This window comes from Strongylocentrotus purpuratus, unplaced genomic scaffold (genome assembly GCF_000002235.5).
Source record: "Strongylocentrotus purpuratus isolate Spur 01 unplaced genomic scaffold, Spur_5.0 spur5_scaffold_17, whole genome shotgun sequence".
Taxonomy (NCBI): domain Eukaryota; kingdom Metazoa; phylum Echinodermata; class Echinoidea; order Camarodonta; family Strongylocentrotidae; genus Strongylocentrotus; species Strongylocentrotus purpuratus.
The window spans coordinates 21,023,627-21,046,820 of NW_022145602.1; the positions used below are offsets into that span (position 1 = coordinate 21,023,627).

The 23,194-nt window shown below is 37.0% G+C and overlaps 2 protein-coding genes across 2 annotated transcripts in view; both read right to left on the minus strand.

Moving 5' to 3' along the window:
- Positions 1-241: 241 nt before the first annotated feature.
- LOC115924941 lies at positions 242-3,689 on the minus strand. Its single transcript, XM_030987906.1, has 4 exons — positions 3,519-3,689; positions 2,764-2,847; positions 1,184-1,396; positions 242-469 (listed from the first exon to the last, which is right to left on the minus strand). The coding sequence occupies exons 1-4, from the start codon at positions 3,669-3,671 to the stop codon at positions 362-364; spliced, it is 558 nt and encodes a 185-aa protein (XP_030843766.1). The 5' UTR covers positions 3,672-3,689; the 3' UTR covers positions 242-361.
- A 222-nt stretch (positions 3,690-3,911) lies between these two features.
- Positions 3,912-23,194, minus strand: part of LOC100890537 — a 28,463-nt gene continuing 9,180 nt past the window's right edge. Inside the window, exons 2-11 of the mRNA XM_030988299.1 lie at positions 12,417-12,663; positions 10,884-11,060; positions 10,208-10,422; positions 8,675-8,816; positions 7,687-7,801; positions 6,441-6,509; positions 6,025-6,161; positions 5,670-5,757; positions 4,504-4,668; positions 3,912-3,950 (exon numbers count right to left, since the gene is read on the minus strand). Coding sequence (XP_030844159.1) covers positions 3,912-3,950; positions 4,504-4,668; positions 5,670-5,757; positions 6,025-6,161; positions 6,441-6,509; positions 7,687-7,801; positions 8,675-8,816; positions 10,208-10,422; positions 10,884-11,060; positions 12,417-12,663 — 1,394 coding nt within the window. The remainder of the gene's footprint in view (positions 3,951-4,503; positions 4,669-5,669; positions 5,758-6,024; positions 6,162-6,440; positions 6,510-7,686; positions 7,802-8,674; positions 8,817-10,207; positions 10,423-10,883; positions 11,061-12,416; positions 12,664-23,194) is intronic.

Below are 23,194 nucleotides of genomic sequence, written 5' to 3' on the forward strand. Positions count from 1 at the left end.
ATCCATGGTTATGATAAAGTTCTTCTATGGCTTCAAAACAATTGGGGGACTGATGGATGTTGCATGTATTCACTGAGCTCTGTGTTATAAGATACAGCATTGTTAAGCATATTACACTTTACGTCATCACAAAAGAAAATGCAATTTTGTTGCGTCATATCTGAACTATCCATCTGGGGGGCGTTTCACAAAACTTGTCATCAATGACAAATGACATATTTTGTTATAAGCTACTGAAATCCTTGCTTCTGATTGGTTATCAGCAGATTTGTCACTGATTTTTGTCATTTGTCACTGAAAAAAGGCTCTGTGAAAAACCCCCCAGGCCAGAGAAGATGTCCATGTTCTGGATTTGAGTAGATCATATGATGTCTTCTGCCTTCTTACTAAGATCGCAAACGCAGAATGGCTGTGGAACTCGTTTATCCCAACACACATCAAACCTCTGATATAGACTCGCTTGTTTCACCTGTAAAAAGATAATGACATAAACCATGTTAAAATGGGTCAAATGCTTGAATTAAAGCAATACTGAACTTCTGCCCTAGTGTACCTCTTATTGTACTTGTAGTATTGCGTGCTAATCACGTAGCTAATGAACCCATGGCCATAATTATCATAATGATAATAATTATTGGATTTATATAGTGCCTTTTTCAAAGGATAAAAGGTGTTTCAGATGTTTTTGAAGGAGTCGAGTGAATTACTATTTCTTAAAAATGCAGGAAGTTTATTCCGTTGCTAAGCGTGTATCAAGGGACTGAAAGGATTTTAAGCCAGTCTGTTTTCAGAATTTGGGAATGATAAGGGATGGAGCTGATGTAGATCATAGTGAATATGATGTTCTTTGCTGCTGAAAGAGTGAGAAGATGCCTTAAGGTAGAGTGCTAGACGTAGCTTTTAAAGCTGGTATAAGTATCTGGTAGTGAATTTTGTCAGTAATCTGAAGCCATTATTGTAGTTCATTTAAAGCCCCTCTGCACTAGTTTGGCCAGGAGGGATTAGACCTTCCTGCATGGTAACTGACAGGTGGTTATCTCATCAAATCAGCTCTCAATTAACATAAGAAAAAATGGACCATGGGGAACCAACGGTCATCGCTTTAATATGCATTGTTTGCTATATAGAGGGCGCAAGTAGCTTTAAGTAGTGCAGTGGGGCTTTAAAATGAAAGATATCTCACCTGTTTGATATTTAATTGATTGTCGATGACTAGATCCCATATAGTATCCAGCTCGTTAGTCTGAAAGGTCATATGGTAGACTCGTCTAAAGGTAGAGTTGATTGGTTTATTCTCATTCTCGTTGATAAACACGTGTAGAAGTCTTTTGAAGCTGAGATCTATACATGATGAGCGTCTGAGAGGGAGACTAGAATCCACTTTGCTCAACAGACTCTACATGAAAACATGATAATGATTGTAATAATTAGATCAATTTACATTTCAAGTTTCAAGTTTATTTATTTCCACTTTATCGAAAATAACATAATTGAACATAATATACATGATAATAATCATAACTAATCATACAATAAAAGAACATAATATACATGGTAACAGTTAAAACAAAAGATACAACCATATGTATGATAATTACATTGAAAAAGCTAAAGCTAAAGCCTCAGCATAACCAGATGTACATAAATTAAATAAAAGGAACAGTGCTTATTTTGTTACTACTTATGAGGAAAGAAAGAGAGTAATTGCAAGGACAAAAATTAAGAAAAAGAGAAATGATACGTTAAGATGATAAACGGGAATGGAAAGTAAGAAAAATGCAAAAATGAGGCAAATCAAGCAATACAAAAAATATAGCACAGCTATGAAAACAAAACTCCTAACGGTGCTACTTTACACACAAACAGTCAAAACAAAATATTCAAAAGCTCCTGAAAAGAAGTGCGTCTTCAATAAAACTTTGAAGACAGCAACAGATAAGGCTTTTCGCATATGTCTAGTTGTAGTGCATCGCAAATCAACGGAACTTGCAATAGTTCAACAGTGTACTGACTGCCCCCATATCCCCTTACCCATATGCTTTCCGTCTGCCCGCGCACCAAGGCCCCCTCGTCAATTTGTGGCTAATTAAGCCAATGACCACATTATTGGCCTATGTTAATTTTAAGGTCGACAGCAGAAGTCAAGCCAGCATTCCCTTAAAACCCCTTTTAGGCAGATAAAGGTCATTGTACTATAAACTGTAAATCCCATCAAGACAACTGCTAGATACGTGTTCATAAAAGTTATGTAATCTTTATTCATACCTGCACCTGTGTTATATGCAAACAAAAGGTATAATTCATGAAGCACTTCCATCACTATGGCAGTGATTATTCAAAAATGCCCAAAGTGAAACATCTCCATGTTTAAAATCCCTCTAAAGTGTTGGGTGCCCTACAAATTTGATGGCAATTTTTCACGTATATTGTATAATAATGTGTAAGATGGTGTCATTTAAGACACACTTCTGAAGAAGAAAAAATGTGTTTGAAGACACATATTGATGACAAAACACATAAATTGGGTTTTCTGTTGTACTTTTTTAATAAAATGACATCCACTTTCACATTATAATACATTTAATTGACATTTTACCATCACATATTTTTGACAAATTTGGGGCTCCCAACACTTTAGAGGGACTTTAATTTAAAAGATATGTGGATATCTCGGGGTCATTTCTACAAGTGCTTTTTCCGAAGTGGCCTTTTACACCAATCCCTCCGCCTGTCCCTGCCTACGATATATAGTTCTATACTTACCGGGCTATGTAAGCTGTTTATATGACCTAGTCCAACCTCGGCCATTTCTTTATGAAGATCGTTAAATTCTCTCCCTGGAAGCTTCTGTCATTCATAATAAAGATAATTCGGAGATAAAAAGAAATTCTGGTGCATGGTAAAGACAGCTATTTGTCAAAACGTCTTAACATCCCTCTTACGTATTGCAATCTGTTCAAACTTTTAAAGAAATCTTCAATTAATGTAGTATTATAAATCGAAAGGTCATCCGTTTATATTGTTTGTGTATCCCCCCCCCCCCCACCCCCACTGCTAATTAGCTTTGGTTACACTTATTTTATACATGGATAACTCATTAACAAAACAAATTATATAAGTTACCGCAATACCGTTCATGTAATGTGATGTCTCTTAAAACAAAGAGAAAATAGTCCGTATGGGAGAAAATGTTCCGGTTAATTTTTTCACAACACATCGTTTTACAAGCATTATATAATATGTGAAAGCATCAACGCTTTCTTGTCTGCTTAAGATAGGTACAGTACATATACGTTGAGATGAATCAAATTCCTATAAATCAAATGCAAGTCCATAAACTCTTGGCCAGTAACAATGACTGGGGATCTAATCTAATTCTTTTTAGTTGCCTGTCATCTATTATAAAAAAAACTCTTTTCCATTTACATGTGACTGACCAACGATTGTTTTTACGTGTGGCGTATAATATTATACAGAATTAGAAATCGATGATGGTGGTAATGGGTGCAAACGTATACCTTCATGGTTCCACAAACACAGCTCCATATCGGCATATCAGCCTCCTCGCATCCTCTGTCTTCTCTAATCTCATCCTGAAAGATATTCACCGCTTTCTCTCCTCTCACTCCCTTTACGTCCTCAATATGAGGGAAATGAAGCAGTGATTTCATGCTTACGTGCAGGTCCGCATGTACCTTAACAAAGACATATGATTATGCATGGTAGAAAGCTTTTCAATTCATTCTTTGCAATCCGTGTTGAGATCTAAACTCGGTATACATGTATTGACATTGGTAGAACCATAACATACATACAACATATTGGTCTATCATAGATATACTGCTTTTACACTATGTGTGTTGCAAGAGGAGGAGAAGGAGGGGATGGGGGCAGGCACCTGGGAACAACTTTTATCCAATGGGGGTCCTGAGCAGTCCTGGATCCCAAGGCTATGGGGAAGAGTACATGATGTAACTTACGTTTGAAAACTGAACAAACGTATGTGCACTCTTGTACTCGATGTTTTGTTGAGTATTAAATCTACATCTAGCTCAAGAGTACATTTGAGTTAATTCATACCCCTTGTAATTTTTTGTTCTCTTTTCGTAACTCAATAATGAAAGATGGACTGGTGAATTAGGTCCTTCGATCAATACTTTTAGATGTAAGGTTTATGTTACATTCTCTAGACGAAAACATCAATAGGGACAATTCCATTTTCATATACTTAAAAAATTACAAAACTTGGTAAGGGTATGAATAATTTAGTTGTTTACTGTAGCTCTAATATCTCCGTTGAGTATGCATTGCCTGTTCAGCGTATATGTATGTCTGTTTAAATTATCTACAGTAGGCATATGTACATCAAGTTCTTTAGAAAAATCATTAAAATATATATTGCCATGTAAAATTCCACAATAAAGGGAGTTGAATATTGAGAAGGGAATTCTGTTAATTTCTTTGATCATAATGACTGTCCTAAGACTTATAAAATAAACTTACAAGGTATCTTTGCTGGTTAATAGCCAGGTTACGGAAAACATCGGGTCTCTGACGTAGCATCCACGTTGGCATGGTAACCGACAAGAACGGGAGGAGTGTTTCGTAATGACTTCCAATATAAGACGGATCTTTCTGGAATGGTTTGCCGTGATCCCCTAGGAGTACCTAGAAACAAACAAAACTAGTATAATTGTAATAATTTTGTTTACCCAGACTAGCCTCACCAGCATCAATGCTGTTCCCCCCTGAGGGCCCTGCAATCGATTTACCCCAGCAATTACCAGGTACCCATTTAAACCTGGGTGGAAAGTATGTCTTGTCAAAGGATGTTCGTGCCAGGCTCGGAATTTGAACCCTCAACCCTTGGATTGAGAGTCAAGTGATTGAACCACTCACCATGACACCTTCAGAAACCAAAATGATACGGGTCTACCTAGATAATCCTCACTTTTAGTTGGACAATTGTTTTCCAAACCACAATAAAAGTGGCGGGTCTTAATCTCTAATAGTGGGGATAATTATTAACAAGGTATCTTTGTATGGAGTATCTATTTTAAGTTGCTAAGGTATAGATAATTTTTACGAAATAAAATATATTCTGCACCAAATCGTTGGCTATATAACTCCATGCAAAAAGACCTCGTATGTCTCGCAATGGTCAATGTGTTCTCATGTAACTAGTTCAAAAATTAAAAAAAAAATGAATCTACTATTTTATCCCATACAAGTCTAGATTAGCCAAAACAGATCAGAAAATATAATAGCCTTGTTTAAACTGCGACATGGAATTGCCAGGCTACAATGATGGTAATAAATTGTATAAGATGGAGCGGATCCTACTCACATAATAGGTTGAGAGCGTACACATGATCAGACATTTATTTTGCCTAACATGTAATTCTACTTATGACCGGTTATTAGTAAAATCATGTTATGAAATATCATTTATAAAAATAAATAAAAAAATCATCTTATAAAACAACTAAAACACAACATTTTGTTCGGACATTAGTAAAATAATCCTCTGCTATCGCCTCGGGCGTGTTAGACCGTTCCAAAGGTACCTTCTGTGGTTGATTCTTACTAATGCCCTCACTGCTGTGTTTTATTTGCATAATCATGGCAGTAATGTTGTAATAATACTTTTAATCATGCAATAGTCATACCACCACAAGGTTTTTATCTTCATCAAGCAGCGTCTGTAGGACTTTGGATAATTCATTGTCGACTTGGTTGACTGATTCCATCTCTCTTCTGGAAAGATTTTTAAAAAAAGACGAGGAGGTAAGGCATTATAGTATTATGCAAAACAATAACGATATTGTTTTATCAAGACTACTTAAGCCTACCATCACTATGACCTCGTTATCCTTTTGAAATACGAAATTGATAAATACAGAAAACTTCCTTTCCGATATTGAAATATATTTCTTTTAACTTTCAAGGTTTATTTTTAATATTTTTGCATAATATTAGTAATCTTTGACTTTAGATACAAATTTGAAAATTCAGAGTTAATACCTGTGACCTGCGTTCAGATCCAGCGCTGCCCACTTAGCAGGATGGGGATGACGTAAAAAATCTCTAGTGTAATTGAGAATATATTCATGTATCATGTGGTTGCCTTCACACAACCCTGATAGAGTAGTAGTAGAAACCTGCACCAAAGACAATATTCATAGTGATTAATAGTTTTCATAGGCCTAAAAATCTCTCTCTCTCTCTCTCTCTCTTTGCTCTCTTTCTCTCTCTCTCTGCCCCCTCTGTCCTGATCTCTTTCTAAAAATATACAATTCCTAGACGCTAACATAGAGTTTGTTTGGAACCACAAGGGCGATAGCTCATACATTATCACAGAGTTAACGCCCTTCTGGCTCCGAACAGAGGATGTATTTGTAATTGAGAATTCCAAGATAGGTTTATAGTTAGATTCTTACCCGTTCATTCTCTCTCCGTTTCCATCCATGCTCAATATGAGGTAACACTGGAGGTCTGTATAAACACGCCTTTCATAGACCAAAAAGAAAAACGAGAAAAAAAAAAAACATTACTACGTATTAAAGTTTCGGTAAGCGTTGTTCAGAATATGAGGTGGTCAACCGCGGCAGGTTTTTTTTTTCTTTTTGTTCGTGATGACTATTAGTCTCATGTCATTTCTGTATGTCTTAACACAGGGCTTAGTGAATACGCGTCGGACCTTTGTGCGCGCAGTTGCCATCCATTTGAGGCTCGTTCATTTGTGACGCGGTTGACCGTCGCAAAAACTGAACCGCCGCGGTAAATACTGCGCGCAACGAATGTCCCGCGCGTATTCAGAAAGCTCTGTGTTATAGAATATACAGAAATGTGAAGCGTTTTACACTTTACGTCATCATAAAAAAACGCCACGGTATTGCTGCGTCTTATCTGAACGAGACATCACACGTTAAAAACAAACGCCGCGGTTCACTTTTTCATATCCGAATGAGCCTTTAAACAAATTGAATGAATGCGCTATCCCATAATATATATTTAAAAAACAGACGAAGATGAATTTGTTATTAGGCCTACAGGTGTTAGGTCAACTACTTACTTGTGTTTAAGCTTATAATGTTTATACTATCGTGAAGCAAATAATGAAATCTCATAAATGCTATTTCTCCAGAATCTCAAGCATTTTTACATTTGACGAAAAAAGTTTGCCATTCTTTTAAAATGAATTATGTGTGCTTTAGTAATTTTATGCAACCTGCGCCGGTTCCAAAATTATCAATTAATTACAAGACTCCCTATTGGTTTAAACTGGTCATTGTTAGCACGGTCGCAATTATTTTCGAAAATCAACTCAAGGGAAATTTAAATACCCATCTTTATATCCAACAGAAATCACAATCAGATTACGATTACGTTAGGCTGATTTTTCGAAAGTAGTTGTTTGATAATAAATGGGTTAATATAGCTAAATAAATGACCGATTTTCGTTGTTCAGTGGAAAAACTTTATCCAATAGTAACGCTATACGACTTATATACATGTCCCTTTCTTCCTCAGTCATCTTTTTTGTTTTCGTCTTTTACCGAATAGATGAGTCCTCTGGAAAAACCAGCTTCAATCTTCAATACAAATCAAATGTTACCTTAAGGTCCTTCATTGGCTTTAATACCATTACAAATTATGGTTGATATCCTTGGTTACCATGGTTACCTTACACTGTGTTCTTGTACCCATCATGCCGCTCCCATTATCGACACCATAGCTTGTTAGATACCCCCGGGACTCCGCATACTGCCACATCCATTCTTTGATATCTTTCCCGTAGCTAAACGAAACACACAAACAAATAATTTATTTCACAGAACCTAGGCCCTGTTTCATATTTGTTATCAATAATAAGATACAGTAGTTGTTATAAGCTCCTGAAATCTTTGCATCTGATTGGCTGAGAGCAATTTTTTTTAAATAGTTTTGGCATTTGTTATTGATAAAGAAGTTTTATGAAACCGGTCCCTGGTTCAAGTTGTTGTCACAGGTCTGTGGTCTAAGAAAAGAATGATGAGTAGATAACGTAAACATGTGATATCCTACTTGCGACTAACTAATGACTGAGAGCAATATTCGAGAAAAATTAAAGAATTTGTATCAACGATATTAGACTTGGCAAACTGGGAGATACCTGTTGGTACTATTTAATAAAAGATACTTGAATGGTTATGCATATTATTCATTGCAATATTTTAGCTGAAAAACGTTTCTGAATTAAAATTAAAACATTCAGGCACCCTGCTGCCCGAATATGACGATATTCGGTCAAATTGAACCTTTATTGAGAGGAGATAAAGCACCTCACAACTGGGATATAAGGCGATGATTTCCACAACATCGGAACTTTGAAAATCATGGGGGAAGGGTGTGAGAGTTATCGCCCCTGCCTCCTCCCCAGGTACACCTATGATTGCAACCATCATCAATACAAGAATGGTATAATCTTAAGATATATCTGTTTAATTTAGCGTAAAATTGATTACCATTACCTTTCATGTCTGTACCTTTCCTATTGCACTTTGTATATATGTCTCGTGTATTTCATCTTTTGCACAAGCTGCGCCTTGAGCATTTGACTGTCAAGTGGACTTGTCGCCTTATAAATCTTATGTATTATTATTATTATTATAATGTACCCATGGTAACTTACATTTTTTGCCTGATCTTCTCCTCATCGACATGATCATAAAGCTGCCCTGTGAAGAGTGGTGTTAGATTGAGCACTGTAGCAGTACTGATGCCATTAAAGCGATTAAACATGAACGACTGATGCGATAAACCTGAGGTCATTCCTAGTAAAGAAAGATAAATTAAAGCATTTTTGTTAGAGTTGAACATCAGCATACTGAAAATCAAAAGAGGGAAGTTTTATTATTCAGTATCAGAAATTTCGCTCGGTCACTACGCTTCCTCGCATAGTAGAAGAGCCGTGAACTGTAGGTAAATGCATTGAAATTGATTTCATTGTGTGTTTAAAAGTGCTTTAAAGAATTGGAGAATGTTAAAAAGGGTTATCTCCTCCGATCTTTGAAAACTCGCCAAAGGTAATCTTATAATATATTAAAATATAATTTAATTATTACCTATCAACTGTAAACATATTTTGTGTAACTTCGTCATAATTATATCAAGTGCGGAAAAGGACATCATAACAAAATAAGAAAAGAAAAAAAAAACAGTAATATATAATTTAATTAATAAAGAGAAAGATTATACCGTAACGGATTCCATCATAATGATGAGTACAAGTGGTATTGGTGATTTGTATCATCGAATTCGGAAGAGAGTTCAGGATTTAGCGTCTTTCTCCTTCAAACTTGCTTGAATTTGACATGTTGGGCCTAAACTAAGTTCAAAGCTCTGTTTCCATTCTACTACATATTGAATTTCAGTCTCCAAAAGATCTTCACAAAAATGGAGGTTGTTTGGTACAAAATAAAAACAAAACAAATCTTAGAATAACAGAGAGGGTTAACATGAGAATGTAATGTGGTAATTCAATTGTTGACACATCCTTGATTTTGAGCATGGTTTATTTTGGTATTTCCGCTGGGAAAATGACTGTGGGTTGTCTTGTCTTGTCTAAACATAGATCAACTACAAACTAGGAAGAATTTCGAGACCTTTTCGAGACCTTTCATAATTTTGTCTGTACGTGCTAGAAATGAAGAGGAATACAATAAACACAATTCCGTCCGCCACCCGAATATGTGGCAAGTGTTGCTCACATAATGGAAAATTAAAACATCCGACCACCGGGACGCCCTTATAAACATCACGTATATACATGTATGTACCTGAGATAAGGTGCGAAATTCTCGACATAAGCACGTATTCTCGATAACCTTAAGAAGGCCTTTCCCCCGCCTCTCCTCGACTCATCGAATTGTATGTAAACATCTATCATGTTTTCTATCCAACCGTCCCATATCACCTAATTTCATAAGAATACTAATGTTGATATCTGCACTAAAAGGGTTAAACCAGCTAATAATGTAACCATTTTTTAATTTGAACATGTCTGTTTGTTGTCTTAATGTTGTTTTATCTATTTTGTGCACGTTGAGACAGAGGACATGTTTTTCCGTAACCAATTTGCAAGGCTTTTTGTGCAACCCCCTCCCCCTCCCCTGATGATTTCACCAGTAAAACTAGAACCATTACTACCTTGTAGATTACTTACCTTCATAATACTTTCGTAGCAAGGCAGCTGTCTTGGGCAATCCGCATCTCCTGTGAAAGTGGGCCCGAGAAGTTGAGTCTAGAACTATAGTAAGAATAGAGACCGGTTTCCACTGTGGCTCTTTGAGACGAATCGTCCTAAGAGCATTCCCTTGGAGCCAGTCGATACCAGGCCTAGGTTGGAATTGAGTGTGGTAATTGTGAACGTCTTGAAATCTGTTGGAGGAATAAGGGAACACAGGTTATATTATGATAAAGGGTAGAAGCTTATGACGTATGATACAAATTATCTGTGACCCGTCACGTCAAAAGGAGACAGAATTCGTGTTTTCAAATTCTATGTTATGATCGATTCCGATTATCCGTTCCAAAAGCTTTAATTTAATGTATAGCTCAACTCTAGAGATTGGATATTAGTGGAGATAATAACTTATCAACCTTGAGAGGAATAGGGTTTTTTTCAAAGTGTTTTTTTACAAAGAAGAAGGAAAAGAAAAATATATAAGCAGAAATAAGGATCAGAGTCGTAGAGATAATAGAAGAGAGAAAGAGGGGGGGGGGGGTAGTGAGGGCACGAATGAGAGAGAGAGAGAGAGAGAGAGAGAGAGAGAGAGAGGGGGAGTGGGACCAGACAACGTGTGCATAATATCTAATAAGCCACGTTAAGGTTGACTCACAATTTATCTTTACAGGCGATATCAGCATATTCTGTTTCCATGGTGATGTTATTGACTCCTTCGTAGTATTCCCAAAATGGCGGTTGTCTATAGTTATCAGGTGACAGTGCGTATTCAGACTCGACTCTCTCGACCTGATTGACTCGAAACATTCCTTTACACGTGACTGAGATTAATCTGAAAACAAATGAGAGTGTAATTGAGTTATATATATGCATCAGGACAAAAAGGAACGGAAATGTCAATACTAGTCTTCTATCCCCACCCCGACCCCTTTCGACACGATCTTTTCTCCACTACCAACCCACCTTCCCCATCGGTCTCTCTTTCTCTTTCTTTTGATATCTCTCTGTTTGGTTTAGTTTGTAACTATGACGAATTACCACGAAGTATTCCAAACTATCACGAAATACATGTATCTAACTCGCCCACGAAAATGTTTGCCCCTTCACCAACAATTCCTTTTTACGTTCCTGTAAGTGTGAAATGTGAATCCCCCTCGATGTATCAATTAATGAGTTAGACTCAATAATTAAAAGCCAAAATTTAGCTTGATTTCTCCAGCTTACAGATCTATTTCTTTAATTCATTTACGCATAGCTGGTGAATTATGCGAATTATCCTTCAACCGTCAATAGAGAATCATTTGTATCTCGCGGCTTCGGGAAACAACGAAAAAGTTGTTTCTTTAATCATGTTAATTGTTTACGTTTCCAGAATAGTGCCGTCTCCCTTTTTTCATCTTATAAACCAAACAACAAACTCCTCCATACCATATTAGGGAGGCGATGTGGTTCAGTTGTTAAAGCCTGTATTATGTCATCGTTATTATATGTATTTCCTCATTTTTATGATATCTGTTATACATTGACGGACGTGACTTTGCAATAAAATTGCATATTAACGGAGTTTTATTGAAAGAAAGTTTTACATTTAGGCAGAATTCATTCACAGATTACTGTAATACTCTGATTTTAAGCTTTATTAAAACGTGGGTAGAATCCAACTTTGCAGATTAAAACACGAATCAATCTGTCACACATGAGTATGGATGGCAATCATAATGACTATATCGTGACTTTAACCTGGGAAACGAATTCATGTTACATACGCTTAGATGAAAATGACTGGGAATTTTTCTTTCTAATTATTCCACTGAAATTTTAATCCCTTATGATATTGATGTATGGAATATAAAAAGCAACTACTATTTTCTTTTTCTTTTTTTTCCTTCTTCGTCGTTTTGATAATAATAAGTCACGAGAGGGGATTCTTTCAAAGTGCTCATGTCTGTCAGACTGGATATTGCGGGCGCTCCGGCTTTTGCATGGCTGCCATTAGGGTGCTCTAGCATTTCAAGGAATTCTTTACTCTTCTTCTTCATCATCTCCTTCTTTTTTTCCTTTTTCTTCACCTCTCCCTCTCTCTCTCTCTCTCTCTCTCTCTCTCATGCACCCTTCTCTCTCTGACTTTCATTTTCTGACTTCGCCACCCCACTAAGTTATGCCAAAACCAGACAATGAATATTCATACCTGTTGACTGGATCATACGAAGTAAACGTAGGGACCATTTTACATTTCCATTGTATATACTCTCTACACGTGTGTGCTGGTGTGTCCATGTTAGGGATCATACACTGACTGTCACTCGATGGACCAATCGCATCGCTGAATAGACGATCACGTGACTTCTTGAGTTGATCGATAGCAGCTTTAGTTTGGTTGATAAGGATCGGTGTTTGTGATTTGATGAGGGGAGGGAGATGCACTGTGTGATTATCTGTAGAAACGTGAACAAAAGTCAGTAATATTTACTACTACCAGCTGAAAAATATTACCCGTCATCACCATGATCATCATCATCATCACCATAATAATAATGGTAATAATAATAAAAACAATAATAATGCTAACAATGATAATATATTGTTTTTTATTTATATAGCATTGAATGCATCCAGGATGTTTATATAAAGTGCCTTACGGATTTATTATTACCCCCGCCCTTGGATTCAGTCTTGCTCGCGCACAAGGAATCCACATTCTTCACTCCCTGGGGAATATTACAAGCCAGGCGCCATTTTACAGACGCTCACAATGCTGAGAAAACTACAATGATTAACATTCTACCGGGTAACCATTTAACACCTGGGTAGAGAGTGGTAAATGTGTAATATTAGGGACTTTTAGATTTGCGTGGACTGATACGTGTGACGTCCATTCAAGGCAGTGCATTAAAAGGACGTCGACCGTAGCAATCCCCATTGTCTCCGTGCGAATCTAAAAGTCCCTAATGTCTTGCCAAAAGACGTACTGAGTATCGGGCTGGGATTCGACCCCTCAATCTAAAGACTGAGAGTCAAGTAACTAAACTACGTACTACGCCATGAAACAACTCCAGGAATGATGCATGTTGATGGGCAAACAAGACGAATACATTACAAAAGCTAAAACGATAATTTCATTTATTATGTTGAGTCTGAAATGTTTTCATATAACTTGACAAATTCTGTTCAACAACTTCTTTCTTCTTTTAAATAATCAAGCGAGGCCTTACTCAGTGATGCCAGTGCTGCTATATAACTCAAAGAATAACTCGAAAATTCCTTTCGATAAAGATGACATAGGCAGAAACATCAAGGGAACAAAAAACGCGATAATAATATTACAAGGTTTTCATGAATGTCTTGACTGTTCTATTATTACATGAGCCTAATACATAGTTATAGAGTTCAAGCACGAATGTCATTTCAATTTAGAATGAAATTCATGATAAGGTCACGTGTGTTAAACAGCCATGAAAACTAGGTCATTGCTTTCCTTTCCGGGGATTTGGGAGGGCATACAACTATGACAATGCATGAGACACGTTTTTATGTAAAATTACTTTCAACTGATGAACGATCTTTTTATTTGTTGGCTATTGTGTTTTACCTGACTGCTAAGAAAATATGCGGATGCTTGTAAGTAAGCAACTAGGGGACCGACGGCCTTCAGTCCTCTTTGAGGGCCTTGGTAATGAGGATTAATGTCTTACCGGGCACTACCGCAGCAACTTGGTTTCGAACCCGGGATATCCCGGGTACGAGGCCTCTGCTCGACCACAAAACCATCGCGCCTCCTATAGCATTTATGTTATAAGCTTGATATGTTATCTTTACGTTACATAAGCTAATGATTTAGTGCATTTTTAAAAAATCCAAGTCCAATCGCTTTCAGCCACAGTGCTAACAGTGCTAACGCATAACGCATAGATATGACTCACAACATTTAAGAGTTTCGACAATAGACCTTCATTTTTAAAGAAAATATATAAATAAATCTTCATTTAAGTTTTTTTTTATTCTATATTATGTATGAACAACTGGATTTTTGAAAAATAGTATTACCAACAAAATCCTATAGCATCCCCAATCGTTCATGTTCATGTGGTCTTTAAGAGGATGTTTGGCCTTAACCTTTAGGTTCTTGGCAAGGAATCGGCTTTAATCTAATTGTCTTACATACATGCAGACGGAAGAATGACATTCTTATTCCATACACCTGCATCGACAGGTGCAGAGTCTGTTCTGATTTGACAAAGGTCGTTTAAATTTATCCCTAGTCCACTGCATGGACCGTTCTCAATAGACTAACATTTTCAAATTGTATGCGAACTTTTAAAGCAAATGTTGTTCTTGACAACCCGGAAGCTTGCCCGACATAGCACCAAGTAATGTGCGCAGACGAGAGTATTGTAGCTCACTGAGTAATAATAGGTTAACGGAATGATTTGTCTCTAGGTCCCCTGGAAGAAACATCTAAACAATAATATATCAGTGAAGTGCGCGCGCGCCTGCTCACACATCTCCAGATATAAGTACAACAGTAGGTACATCTATATTAATATCAACTTGGGGCATTTTTTCTGTAAATATTTGGGTCCGCGAAAACTTATTATCATCATGACAGAATATGCATCACCTTTCATGTCTCTTCGTTGTACAATAGAGAGCTTTTGATTGTGATTATTCTCACCTCATTATTCTCAACATGCTTGTTGTAGCGGTGGCGTTGAACATGTAACTCCAGGGCCCTGTCTTATAAAGAGTTGCGATTGATCCCAACCAATCGCAAGTCCTCCACTAAATCTCAAGTTTGCAGTGTCCTATCTCTTATGTACATAGTTGCGATTGATATGAATCGTACATAAGTTGCGATTGATATCAACTCTTTATAAGACGGGGCCCAGGTGTTGTACGTCCTTACTCGCAGCAATCATGTTTTTCTGATGTAAAGCAGGGCCTCGAGTTGTGGCGAGCTGGCGCGATCTTATGGCAAGCAGTTTTATCATTAAAACATATTTCTTGATATCAAGAATTCAATTCTTGATATCACGAAATCGAATTCCTGATATCACGAAATCGAAATCTTGATATCAAGAATTACCATTGCTTTACAACATAAAATTATTTCTTGATAACAAGAATTGATTTATTGATATCAATTAATAATAAAACGGCTTGCCATAAGATCGCGCCAGCTCGCCACAACTCGAGGTTCCAACTCGGCTAAGTGGGAGCCCTGCTTAAGTCATTGCCAATAATCGTTCTTAATACTACCTTGCGAGCAATCAATACGCAGCGCTCAATAATTCACAAACTTAAAGGAACCTCATCCCAGCGAATATATGTAGGTATGCTGAAAATGAGTTTTATTCCTTTAAACCCCATATTTTATAATAACGAAAAAAAAAATCTTATACTGATAAAAAGCATATCTAGTCTATTCGCGGGACATCATTATTATAATCCTCAAAACAATCATAATTTTACTTCTTTTTTTCTCATTTCTCTTTTTCTCTTTGCGTTCTAGTGCCCCCTCTCACTTGCCTTTACCCCGACGCACGTGCCCCCTCCTCCTTCCCATGTCTACCCGTCTGTCGGTATGTCTCCCTGTCCCTCTCTCTCATTCACACTTTCATGTTCCCTCTTTAACTCGCCAAAACTTTTTACCCTGTTTTTGTTCACCTCACTTCACCCACTCACTCTCTCTTTCTCTTTCCTTCTCTTCCCCTCTTTATCTCCCCCACTTCCTCTTCCCCCATCCCCTCCTCCCCTCTCTCCCCCTCTTTCTCTATCTCCCCCTCTCTCATAACATTTATGAAATAACAAATCGTTAAATCTTTTATTCTCATAAGTTTTTCCTTTTAACGTCCTTGTCAGTAACAAGACCGCTCGACAATAAATCGTCAAATCGTCTTATATCTCCTTTGATAACTTGAAGAATATGGTTTTGATTGACAATAACTTTCAAGATATGATATGTCATGTCTGTTTACGATTATAAACATGTCTATCAACGGAACGTTCCCTCACTTCCGCGTCGGACCAAATACATGGATGATTTGTGACTTGATCTAGTCTCTCATCCATACCCGATCGAAACCTTTCTTTTCATAGTCTCTAACCCATGCACGTCCCTTTCCAAGTTTAGGCCCTTTTGTGAGGCACTAATCCTCATTACTGTCAGTTATGACATAAGGACGTGGGTCCCCTAGTTGATAATCATAGTAGCCCACACATGCTTTAGCAGTCACGCAAACAAACACTTGCAAATTATTATTTAAACAAATCTGAGAATGTATACTATTATCTCGATATATTAGGAATAAATCATTGTCGAAATCATTCCATAAATTGGGGTAAAAAAAAAATTCCACCTTTATGACCAACAGTGTATTATAAGATTATAGTTTGGGGCCATCTTGTTACCGACTTTGTATTATTTTGGATTGCCTTACGTGAAACAAAAACTTCAAGCTAAGTATCTACATCGTTTAAAAGCATCAAAGTTACCCCGAACCTGATAGGAACTAACTTTAAAAATATGCATGTGATAATGATGCTTCACAACCCGACATAATATACAAGGTAAATATTTAGAGGGGGGGGGGGGGAATTGATAAAATAGAGACAAAAGGGTAAAGTGATCATGTACCTTAAATATCGAAAAGAGTCATATTTTCTGCTTGTTTATATTATAAAGTAGAGCTTTATATTAAACGTGCCTTTCATTTATAGAGGGGAGGGGGGAGGGAGACATGCCGGATAAGGGCGAGAAAATTAAATAATAGGCCCACCCCCTCCCACAGCCTCCGTCTACGGACCGGTGCACCCCACCCCACCCTGCAGTGCCCTCATAAATGACTGGATCCATGCTATGCCACTGTCTGTTGAATAGCTTCATCATGATAACCCGTAGAGAGACAAGATCATGAATGCTTCCTCTGATTATCATAATGAGAGAACATTACACGTGCAATTATACCCCTGCTTCTCATTGTAACACTCACATCTAGATTAAGACGAATTTCCAGACGCCTTACATGGGTGTTAAGACGGATATTTAAATTTAGATTACAATTCATTCTTTAGAAGAAAGAAAAAAAATAAGGTTAGTCGATAAACGAGAGTTGGTCTAGACTTGCTAAGCTTTTAAAGGTAACCCATTGTAAGACAGTGTAAATATAATTTTTTCTCGTCCATTTTAGATACCTGTATATGCATGTATTACATTATATATTCCTTATATCTAAGCGCACTTTAGACCATTTAATTCGTTATCTTTACCGATTCCAGTGATTTCACCCACATGTTTCACCCACATGTTTCCACCCACATGTTTTCATTGCATCTGACTATCATTTCCCCTCTGGTAGTCTCAAGGCCTTGTTTTCATAGTTTTGGTAAAATCTTTCATGCATTTGAAAGCATTACAGGAAAACAAAACTACTCATTCAATATATCAATAGTCCTTTTCAGGACTACAAACCCTCAAGAAAGATTACCGAGAGTCTTTTTCAGGACTTCTCAATCCTCCCTCTATCTCACATTGTGCACCCGAAAGCCTACTGTATATCATTCAATATAGTTCAGAATATCATATATATAACAAAATCATTTGTTCCTTATATCGTTCCTGTTCCTCTAAAAATAATTGGAAGGGGATGAATTTTGAGGGTTGCAAACCCAGCCTTTTCCTTTCCAGCCACGATTGTAACCTTTTTGTTTGTCGGGGTTGTCCATCTTGAAATAAACTGTCTGGAAGTAATTGATTTGGAAAGGTTGAATGTGAGTTAATGTTTCCGCTGGGGCTTTGTAATGACCCAAAATAAAAGAAATTCACTACATCCTACTGACAAAATGGCATATACACACAAATCTTTACAGCTATTTCTCGTCAAACTTCGAATATGAGGGTATTTGAAGATCAAAGAATGATGAAACTTCGAATATATATATATATATTTAAACAAATATTGACGGGAACTGAAACTTCTTTTTAAACCATGAAGAAAGTCATGTTCCTTAAATCAGTATAGAGACAAATTACACAGACGAAATGTTTTAAAGTGGTACATTGATATTCGGAGGGATTTTGATATCACGCTTTACACTCGACGTTGATCTAAATCTCACTTTCTTAAAAAAGTTATAAGTTAAACTTGATAAAAGAAGCACAAGACAGTCAGATCGTTTGGGACCACCCTCGAATTCTGAGTTTTCTATTTGTTTTTAAATCTTGTCAGCTATGACATTGTTTATATCCATCCTGTCCATAGCGATCGCGGTCACGATCCATTTACTATGCTACATCCGTCAAGACAGTAGAATCGTCTAGTATATAGATGGGATTTGTGAAAATAAATTGGCATAACAATATCATTTTAGATGATGTGTTGTCTGATTCAATCTCTAGTATAGGGATTTCAGGTGAGGTAAATAGGTACCTGGCAGGAATTAATTCCTTAATATGCTAGAGCACTGTAATGGCAGCTAGTCTAAAGCCAGGGTAATAATAATAATGCGCCTCGGAATAGAATAGAAGGCGCTATAGAAATGCCTTTAATAATAATTATTAATTATTATCAGCTTGATACAGTCAGGAAATATACTGAGCTCTCAGATATTCTCGGTATGTCTGGAATAACATAACTTAAGCTTGCTCCTGTAAGACAAAAGGCCATTCATGTTTGCGGACTGGAAACCTAGTCAGTCATTGTGCGTAGCAGTGTCTGCAATGTGAGACTAAGCTGACAACATTCTGCATAGGCTCTGTACTTCAGCTACTCCAGACTCAACTAGAGACTTACGCAGCTAGCCTCTGCTCAAGGCTTTAGGAGTTGTTGTAAAGTGTCAAATGAGAGTCAGTGATTGCAGACACAACTATTGCCCCTCTCACTCCTTTAATTTTCTATTCAGCCGTTCCACCGTGTTACGCTCATCGCCTACACACATCTCATCCCGTTTCCTCTTATATCTCAATCACGTAGATAAGATGCTCTATTTTCAATCTAGCTTCCGAAACAATCATGCAACGGGGAGGGCCAAGTATCGGCTACATCTTAGACATCATTTTCCTTCTCTCTATCTTCTACTTTAGTATAATTATGTTGTATGCTGATTCCTCTGTTATGGTTTTATTCCTTCTTGTTCTCTCTTATACTGTTAATCATTATTCTCCTTCTTCCCAATGTCTTTTCTTTTCATAGTCTTCCCCTTATCCGTATCTTTCTCCCGTGCATGAATTCGAATTCATATTTCTTTTTTCTCTTTTGTCTTTCGTTTCTTCTCCTCTCGTTGTATTTCCCTTCCTTTCCTTTCCTTTATTTTGACTCATTTCTATTTCTTTCTCTGATTTCTTTTCTTTCTCTCTCCTATCATTTCCCTTCCTTCCCCTCGTTCCTTTCATTTATTTTACTTTCCTTACCCTTTCCTTACTTTTCCTTTCTCTCCCTTTTCCTTACTTTCCTTTCCTTTTCCTTCCCATTTCCTTACTTTTCCTTTTCTTTTTCCTTCCCTTACTTTTCCTTTCCGTTCCTTATTGACACACCCCTTTCAACAATTATGTTTAATGATAGTGCAGGGGTAAAACATACTTAAAACCAAAACGTAGAGGTGCTGTGAACTAGTTTTGACTCGAGTCCCTCGGCGGCACTAATTTGCCACTCTCCACCTTCGTGTTAAATTTGATATCCTGTAGGATTCGAACATTAATGTGGTTGGATTGTCATGTGTGCGCTAGTAAAATAGCACCTTGCTGAAACACTCCCCAGGGAGCGAAGCGTGTGCACTGTCACGTGCGGATTAACAATTGAATCTAATTACCCTGATGGCCGGGGTGATAATAATTACGATGTAAAGCGCTTAGAAAGGTATTTTAATTAGAAGCGCAGTGCAAATGTGACTATTAAAGGTACTATGTCCCATTTGCAGGCCAAAAAAATGAAAAAGTTAAATTCCAACTGCATTTGAAAGATAATACTAATTTAGAACTTCCCTAAAAAAGGTGGGGCTTGAAAATGTCTTCAAGTGGGAAAATAACGACTATTAGTTGTCAAATCGACTTTAGGGCTATAGAGCCCAAAAGTAATAGTCTTGATTTTCAGACAATTGTAACGAATGGTCATACGTTTTATGCTGCGCAAAGATTCAATCAGTTTAATCTTGGCCATCACAAGAAGTAGGTTATTGATGTAGACAAATGCTCATGTACCCTTTACAACTCTTTTTATGTATGTTATTACCAAAGAAGAAGAAAAGCCAGTCAGTCACTCAATAGTGTCTGACAGTGAAGTCTAGCAAGTAAACGGGTTTCCTTGCATAATTTGAATATGATGACACTGCTAACGTTTAAATTTCACAGATAGGACATACATGACATATTCATAATTCCTGCAATGTTCTACAGCATTTGAGGTTGGCTGCAAAAGGGACATAGTACCTTTAACACTTTCTTTTAATAGCATATACATGTAGCATAAAATCAGAAACTACATTTTCAAAAATATCATTCTGCACTGTACACTATTTTCTTATTTCTGAAGATTTCATCAAAAGAGAAAAGCCTGGGTGATAGCTTCACAACACTCGATCCACTATACAATCACGTAATCATAACATTCTCATAACTGTCTCGTGAATATCTTCATTTAGCCGACACAACAATGAGATAGGATTATTCTCGTAAAATACATTAATTTTGTAGTAAAAAGAAATAAGAGGATTGAGAAATAAAAATTATATTACCAAATGACCACAAATTACTTTTATACGATGTGTCTATGATGTACATTCTACATAATTTAACCTTTATTTTCATACGATTACCTGTTGTTATGACACTATAGAGAACATTCCTCTACGTTTCTAGCCTTCAACCGTTACCATGGATACGGACTCATTACGTGTACAGTCGACCTTACATGTCGTCTTTTTCTCTTGAGAATAAACACAATTTACGTCTGTCCTCGGCTATTCAGTTTTTCTCAATTTATGAAATTAAGGCCCTATTCCCTGTGTGTTTTTTTTTCTATCAGGAGCAGTAAATCTAGCTTGTACCTGTACTAGTAGCAATAATGCTCTGACACAGTTTCTTAAAGGTAAAGTTGACTTCTGGTCATGCGATTGCATAGTGAAAGAAATTATGATGAGAAATTAACCGAGTCTTGCTAAAAGTCAGTGCAATGTACACATAATTGTGCATAATTAAGGGACTACACAAACATATGTGACATGAACGTGTCAACAACCATATCAGCCACGTTAGCTGTTACTTGAAATATGTCAAATATGAGGGCAATCCTTTCAGTGGGCACTTTTTCTATAATGCTCTACCAAACTGTTACTGATATGTAAAACACGAAAAAGCTTTTCCCTTATAGAATTGGTCGCCTTGCATTAATATTCCAAATGAAAAATTTACATCCCGAGTCACACTCCGTTTAATAGACGAATAACATGACAAATAAAATAAAATGAAATTAAAATATATGGAGAACCAGATGTGCATTATTTCTACATGCTCCTCTCCTGGTGGGGCAAGAGGGGGGGGGGGGGGGGATGGGGGGGGGGGGAGGGGTGGTAGGCTGTTCCATTCAAAAGTTAACAATTTGTACTTAACGAGGTCCTATGACAGGCTGTTCCATTTAAAAGTTAACAATTTGTACTTAACGAGGTCCTATGACAGGCTGTTCCATTTAAAAGTTAACAATTTGTACTTAACGAGGTCCTATGACAGGCCTCGCAAACAATGTACAATGTCTCATGAGGAATCAACAGCAATTTACATCCAGCCTACCTGCCAGTATAAATTACTACTTTTGTGCTACACTGTATATGGTATTAGATACTTCAAAACATTACATGTATATTGCCATGTAGGACTACACGGCTCAGAATCAGAATCTGTAGAGTTTAATGCAGGGGAAACTAAAGGGTGCCACTGCACTTTTTATATATATCTTTTTCTTAAATAATCTTTTTGTTTAACTACACAAAGTCTTAAATATGTATTCATAACTTATGATCTTCATCATCATCACCACCATCATCATCGTTGACACCATCACAACCATTAATCATCATCATCATCGCCATCGTCGTCGTCGTTATCACCATATCATATTCCCTTCATTTTTCCCTGTCACACGTCTTAATCGCCTAAAGACCTCAAACTTAAAATTGTGTCGCATTAATAAACTACATTTACGCAAACTGTCACTCTCCTATGCCCAAAGGAGGCATACAGCTCGACCTCTGACCCCGATCACAAATTGAATTTGAATAGGTTGATAGATGTAGGTCAATGTCATGACCTTTCCCAGGTAACCTAAACATCAGAAACCATCGTCAGAGCGTGAAGAATTTGACGGATCATACATTTGAAATATTGACACTATCAGGTGAAATTTGTATGGGGCCAATGGTACCTGCATCAGTACATGTATAGATCGCTTGATAGTTTTGTACGAAAGAAATATTGAATATGCTTTTAGGCCTGGGCAACGTTTCACAAAACCGTCGTAAGTACAAGGTCGTTGACATCCATTGAAACTCGTGTATTAAAATTAAAACGCATTTCAATTGGAATAGCTCTCATGACCATGGTGACAGTTCCGTGAAACAGGGCCATGTTGTCTATACAGGTAATGTCAACCATAAATAGAGCGTGAAACAGGAAGGTTTCACCAAGGAAACTTCCCAGTATGAGATTCAGCTTGAACTGGCTGAAAAAGTTGTCTCGATTTGTTTATACTTTAAAATTTGATAACAATTTGTTTGCTCAGATACATTAATGTTACAAAAGATAAATAGATTCAACGTAACGTGTTGTGCTTCTCTATTAAATCAAGAATAACCATACCAATAAAAGTGATTCTAACTGTTTATTAATTATATTGTACATACGCTGAATTCTGTCAAGTTCATTTTCAACGTGAATGAATTCCATAAATCATCAAATTGAACTAATCACAAGACAAGCTTATT